Source organism: Phascolarctos cinereus, unplaced genomic scaffold (assembly GCF_003287225.1).
Source record: "Phascolarctos cinereus isolate Bilbo 61053 unplaced genomic scaffold, phaCin_HiC Scaffold_5;HRSCAF=322, whole genome shotgun sequence".
In the NCBI taxonomy this organism is placed as follows: Eukaryota; Metazoa; Chordata; class Mammalia; order Diprotodontia; family Phascolarctidae; genus Phascolarctos; species Phascolarctos cinereus.
Genome location: NW_027555958.1, coordinates 418,223,542 through 418,229,541, shown reverse-complemented (window position 1 = coordinate 418,229,541; position 6,000 = coordinate 418,223,542). Strand labels below are relative to the sequence as shown.

Genomic DNA, 6,000 nt, shown 5'->3' with positions numbered 1-6,000 from the left:
GCATGTACCGGAGAAAAAAGTCTTATAACCTTAAAAAAAGGCAGAAGGAATCGGTTTAAATAACATTTGAGGGTACACAGAACTTATAGAAAGAGTTCCTTGACAGGGAGGAATGTTTAGGAATGAGATGATTTATCAAGGACTTTTCTCTCCTGGAAATTCTTCAGCCTGTGAGAAATCTTTTGCTCTATCTGGGATGATTAGAGGCCAATCTTGCCTTGTAGAAGAAGAGTAGACCAGGTGTCCAATGGAAGGCCCTTTCATCACTGGGATTCAGCGTTTCCAGGATGAATAGGGCAAATCATGGAAAGAGTATGCAAAGACTTTTTTCTTTTTAATATTAATCAATGAACAAGCATTCACTTTGTTCCAGGCACATATCCATGGCTCTTTGATATGGAAATGAAACAAGTCCAAGACTGGGAACAAATTAAAGCAAATCCTTAGGGTGTTGGGAGTGTGTGTGTGTGTGTGTGTGTGTGTGTGTGTGTGTGTGTGTGTGTATGTGTGTGTGTGTGTGTGTTGTGTGTGTGTGTGTGTAGCAACAGATAAAGCAGCATCTCAGTTTGTGTTTTCATCTTTGCTCAGCACTTGCTGGTCTGGAAGGGGTGACACCCAAGAGACTGGGGATAATGCCAAAAGTCTGACCTCTCCGTGCCTCCCTTCCCTCACTCCTACCCCCCTTCCCCTGCATCTCCACCCACCCCATGACACTCAGCCATGATATAGAATGACAGAGGACTGAGAGATGATTTAAAATGACAGCCCCAAGCTCCTGCAGAAGGAGATCACTCACTCTGCAAACTGGTCAGGCAGGAGTCTTCCTTTGCATGTAGAAAGAATCACTCTCCCTCTTCCCCTCATCATGGCCTATCTGGGAGCCCATCTTGCGTTTAGATCCCGTTGGCAAAAGACAGATGATGAGCTGTGTCGGCATAGCATGTCCTTCATCCTTCACAGGGCGATCCGCAATGACTTCTTTCAGAGTTATCTCTATCTCCTGGAAAAACTTTCTCTGGGTGAGTACATGAGACCTACAGGATCACAGCAGGGAGATGCCTGGGGTGGCTGGTTTGTTTTGGGCTTGTGGGGGGAAGAGAGAGGAAAGGAACGTTTTACATTTTCTTTTGCTGCTACAAACCACATAACTTTCAGCAGACACATGGCTGAGGAGCCCTTTTATGGGAGAGGGGAAAGCAAAGACTCTGGGGAGCTGTACCTTAAACTGTGAGTTACAACTGTAGGTTTCTGGTCTGAGATTCACTGTAGTCTAGGCATTTCATTTTCCATCTGAGACCAAGAATTAGAAGCACTTCCTCTCCCTGAAGGAGATGCACTATGGTACAATGGGAAGTGTGCTCCGTAGTGCTTAAGTCAGAGGTTTGCTGTTCAGTCATTTCAGGTGTGTCCCATTTGGAGTTTTCTTGGCCTTAAAGATATGGGAGTGGTTTGCCATTTCCTCCTCCAGCTCATTTTATAGATAACCTCAGTTTAAATTCTGCCTCTGAGGCTTACTATCTGTGGGACCTTAAACAAGGCTCTTAACCTTCCTAAGCCTGTTTGCTTATCTGAAATGGATGAATGGGACTGGATGCCCTCTAAAGTAGCTCCTAGCTCTATATCTGTGATCCTATGGGCATGTTCACTCTTTTGCAAATACTTAGGACTCTCAAAGTTGGATAAGTTTGAACTGCAGTTTATTAAGGATCTAGGAGGGGCGTAGACACACTAAACAATGATAGGAAAATGGTGTACTTGTTTGGCTTCAGCTTGGGTCTCTGATAAGTCCCATATATTAGACTTAATTTGGTGTTGAAACATGACCTAATGTGATATTTTCACCAAATTCTTGTACTTTAAAATATCCTTCTTTGACTTTTATGAGTCACAATAGTAAACAGAGAAAATGAAAAAGGCAGCTTTTGATTCTTTTTATTTGGCTGGGGTGGAAAGGGTTGAAAGGGGAGTTATGAGAAACTGAAATAATGGTTCTCTAGTTTCCTCCACTTTTCAAGGAATGGAACAATAGAGTAATAAAAGGCTTATCAGGCATGTCTATCCTTATTTCTATTGAATTGGTCACTTCAGAGCATTGTTTATAGTCAATCTATAGGAAATAAAGTCATGACTAAGGAATAAGTTAGTTTTATATAGTCGGACTTTTTCCAGGAACAGCAAGGGAGTCATTCATGTAGGGTTCCCAGACAATTTTTCTGACGCTGCCTGAAAGCCGTTTTAGGTCTTAGGTGAAGGAGGGCATTTTTTAAGAGTCTGGAAATAGTCGACAAGTTTAATTCAATTCAGCCCACATTTAAGTGTCTGCTATGTGCCAGACATCATCCTTTGTGATGGGAATACAAAAATAAGGCCCTCAAGGACCTTTTAGTTTGCAGGAGAATACAACCAAGATAAATAAGCGCAAAGTATATACAAAAGAATACAAAGTATTTACAAAAAGGGTAAAAGCATTAAAAATGAGGGGAGGGCAGAAAGGCTCCATTTAGAAGGTAGCACCTGAGGAATGTTTTGAGGGAAATTGTGCTACTTGAGGGAAACCTGGATAAAGGATGATCTGAACCCAGGTCTTTATCCCTAAAACTCTTTCTGAAGGTGGTTTTTGTTCATAGAAAAATTATAAGAACTCACCCTTATCGAGTTGTCTTGAAGTTGGATCAACTATGTTTTGAGTGAATGAACATAATGGCATTTATTAAGTGCTTACTATATGCTAGTTGTTAGTCACTGAGGTTACAGAGATAAAAACTAACACGGTCTCTGTCCTCATGGAATTTGTATATTCTAACAGAGGAAGACAATGCTTTTAGGGGAGTGGTGGCCAGGGAAGTTTGTTTTGTTCTGCAAAGTCCCTGGGATTATTAGATCAGCTTAGGTCTGGCTAGATGTCAAGAACTCTGACCAATTAGGAGCATGGTGCCCAAGGGTGGGAGCCAGAGTCCCTAGTTGGAGGTTAAGGGTAGAGCCAATCATAATGGTTTGAAGATGTTAGCTGATCTTCACAATGTGTGGTAAGTAAAGGAGGTCTTATACTGACTTTACATATAGGGAAATTGAGCCTCAGAGGAGAGTTGTGATTTACCTGCAGTCTCATAGATAGGTATTGGTAGAACCCAGGTCTAGAACCCAAATCTGCAACCTTAGGTAGTAGGTAGCATAGTGGGTAGAGTGCTGGACCTAGAGTCAAGTTTAAAACTGAATTCTGCCTCAGGTGCTTGCTAGCTATATGATCTTGGGCAAGTCACTTAGACCCTGGTCTCAGTTTCCTTATCTCTAAGGTTGGGATAATAATAACACTTAACTTAGGTGACTCGTCTTTGAAGAAACCTTTCTTTCTCATTTTATTATTGATGAAATGGTTTCTAGCTTCTTTCAAGGTCCAGTCTGGGTGCTGAAAGCTTTCCTTATCCCCCTAGCTTTCATCTTAAATGATCTTGTATTTACTTATTGGTATAACCATTATCCACTGCCTGCCCCCCAACAAAATGTAAACTCCTTGAGTTCAGGGATTGTATTTCTTCTTTTCTTTGTATTCCCAGAGGACGGCTAGACACACTAGAAGGAACAGAATTTAAGAATACCTTGAATCTGTGTTAATTGGCGCAGCATGTTCTTTTTAACTACAGGGTAAGGAAAATAGAGATAGAAAGAAAACCTATTTCAAAGTAAAATTTCAATAAATGTTTTCACATCTATTTATGCACCTTGTCCTTCTAGTATTAATAAAAATGCTTGTTAAATTGAATTGAAGACCTTGTTAAGGTCTGTTTAAATGAGTCTTCACCTCTTTGAGGGAGGTGTCCTGCTCAGTTCTTTTTACTCTCCCCTAGAAATCTCATTCACTCCCATCACTTTAATTACCACTATAATGATGATGATAATGACGGTGATAACTAGCATTTTTATAATTCTTTAAGGGTCTCACAGTACTTTGTAAATATCTCATATTATCTTCACACCAACCCCAGGAGGAAGGTATTATTATCTCCCCATTTTACTAATGAGGAAACTGAGGCAAAGGTTAAAAGACTTGCCTAGGGTCACATAGCCACTAAGTGTCAGAGGCTGGATTTGAATTTAGGTCTTCCTGACTCAAGGCCCAGCACTCTGTCTATCGAGCTGCTTAGTTGCCTCAAGTAGGACCCAGAACCAATTCTGCAGTGCTAACCTCTCCTCTTATGTCCACATCTAAATCTCCAACTGATTATAGGATAGCTTTTCTTGGATGACCCACCAGTCCCTCAGATTTAAAATACCCTAAACTGAGCTATTTTCTTTCCCTCCAAAGCAAATCAGTGCTATAGGGAAAGCAACAACTTTCCTGCAATAATTAGAAAGTCAAGGAGATAGGAAGGGACTGAGTACTTAGATTGTAAAGGTGCTGAGCACCCCTGGTTAAGTGAAAAAGTCCGCTTCAATCCAATTGCCTTGATCTCTGGAGGACTCGTTCAAGTCTTTAGCAGGAAAAAGTCTGAGTGTTTTGACTCTTGGCCAAAATGATGAAAGTCTAGGAGGTGCAGACAAGTTCTAGAAGTGCCTAAATCCCAAAATAGTTTGGGCTGTTAGAAAGTTGTGTTATACTCAAGCCTGGGGGAAATCAACGTTTAGCCTAAGTAGTAATTGAGAACATTTGAAGGTACCTAGTTGTTCTTCAGCATTTGAATTTCTTTAAAGATCACTCTATTTTCATATCATTAAAATATGTCATGTTAGTATTAGTTAATATTTATTCTTGGTTGCTTTAATAAAGGAGTATTTTTATTTTTAAAAGTGTGTAAAAGCATTTTATATAATTTTAACTTATTCTTTCAACTATACCATAATACCTATAACCAAACTTATTTCCAAATTACCCAGAAAATAACCCTAGTTCTCTGTGTTGCTTTGGCTTGGGATACCAAGGGGATTGAGACCTGTGACTATGGCTGCCTTAACACTAATTTTGGGCTTAGAAACAGCTGGCATTCATTACCAAGTAGTGACATGCCATGACTTACCCAAGGAGATATACACAGAATGTCCCTGTGAAACCTGGGGGGTCCATCTTGATTAAATTTATTCAGAGATTTTATGACTTACAGTTGGTGATATCAAGGCTTTCTCAGGATGAAAATCAAGTCTTCTTCACAAAAAAAAAGCCCTCCTGCCCAAGAGCCTATAGGGAAAGATCTTGGTGTTGAGGATTATTAAGGAAGGAGAGTAGGCTGTCTGTCCAGTCTCTTTGTAGGGAAACAGGTAAGGAGGAAAGGAGTCTTCACACCTAAAAGATTTTATAGTGATGTTCTGTGATGAAGTATTTTGCTAAAATGATTTCCCTAGGCTGCAGGGATTAATGATTGAACAAACACCTGTTCTAGTAACATTCCCCATTTGTATTATGAGAAGTGCTACTCACCATTGCTAAGCTCTAAAAAAATGAGAGCAATGCCTGGTAACTATCTTCCCAGATGGAACTGATATCAATGCATGCTGTACCACCTTTTTTGATTAGGGAGTAGTGGGGAGAAAATCCATTCAAAACACAGATTTTTGTGCTGGGACATTCAGAAAGAAAGGCACTCTTTGGAGGTAGCAAATATATTCATTTACTCATTTATTCCAGTTCTGATGCTATGATAGTATTAGTCCACAGATTTCTTGAAATATTCTTGGTTGTCTTTTGGGAGAATCAAATATAGGACCAGAAATCAGTGTTTAATTAAAAATAATAGCTAACATATAACTAACTTAATTTAAGTTTTAAATTGCTCTTTCATAATTTTCATCACAACTACCTGTTGATCTCATCAGCCCCCATAGGTTCAATTATCATCCCTCTTTCCTCTCCAATTCATACTCCAAACCACTGCTAAACTGATATTCCTAATCTCAATTCTGAGTGCATTTCTGCCTTATTCAGAAATATTCAGACTTCCAGTTGGCTTTAGGACAAAATACAAAATCCTCATCCTGGCATTCAATCCCTGCCTGCCAAACCTCGATCCT

At 39.9% G+C, this 6,000-nt stretch overlaps 1 protein-coding gene across 1 annotated transcript in view; it reads left to right on the top strand.

Annotated features, from left to right (window-relative positions):
* Nucleotides 1–651: 651 nt before the first annotated feature.
* NTMT2 (N-terminal Xaa-Pro-Lys N-methyltransferase 2) overlaps nucleotides 652–6,000 on the top strand; it is a 28,580-nt gene continuing 23,231 nt past the window's right edge. Inside the window, 1 exon segment of the mRNA XM_020970497.2 lies at nucleotides 652–1,019. Within this exon segment, the coding sequence (XP_020826156.1) occupies nucleotides 866–1,019 (154 nt within the window). The 5' untranslated portion in view covers nucleotides 652–865.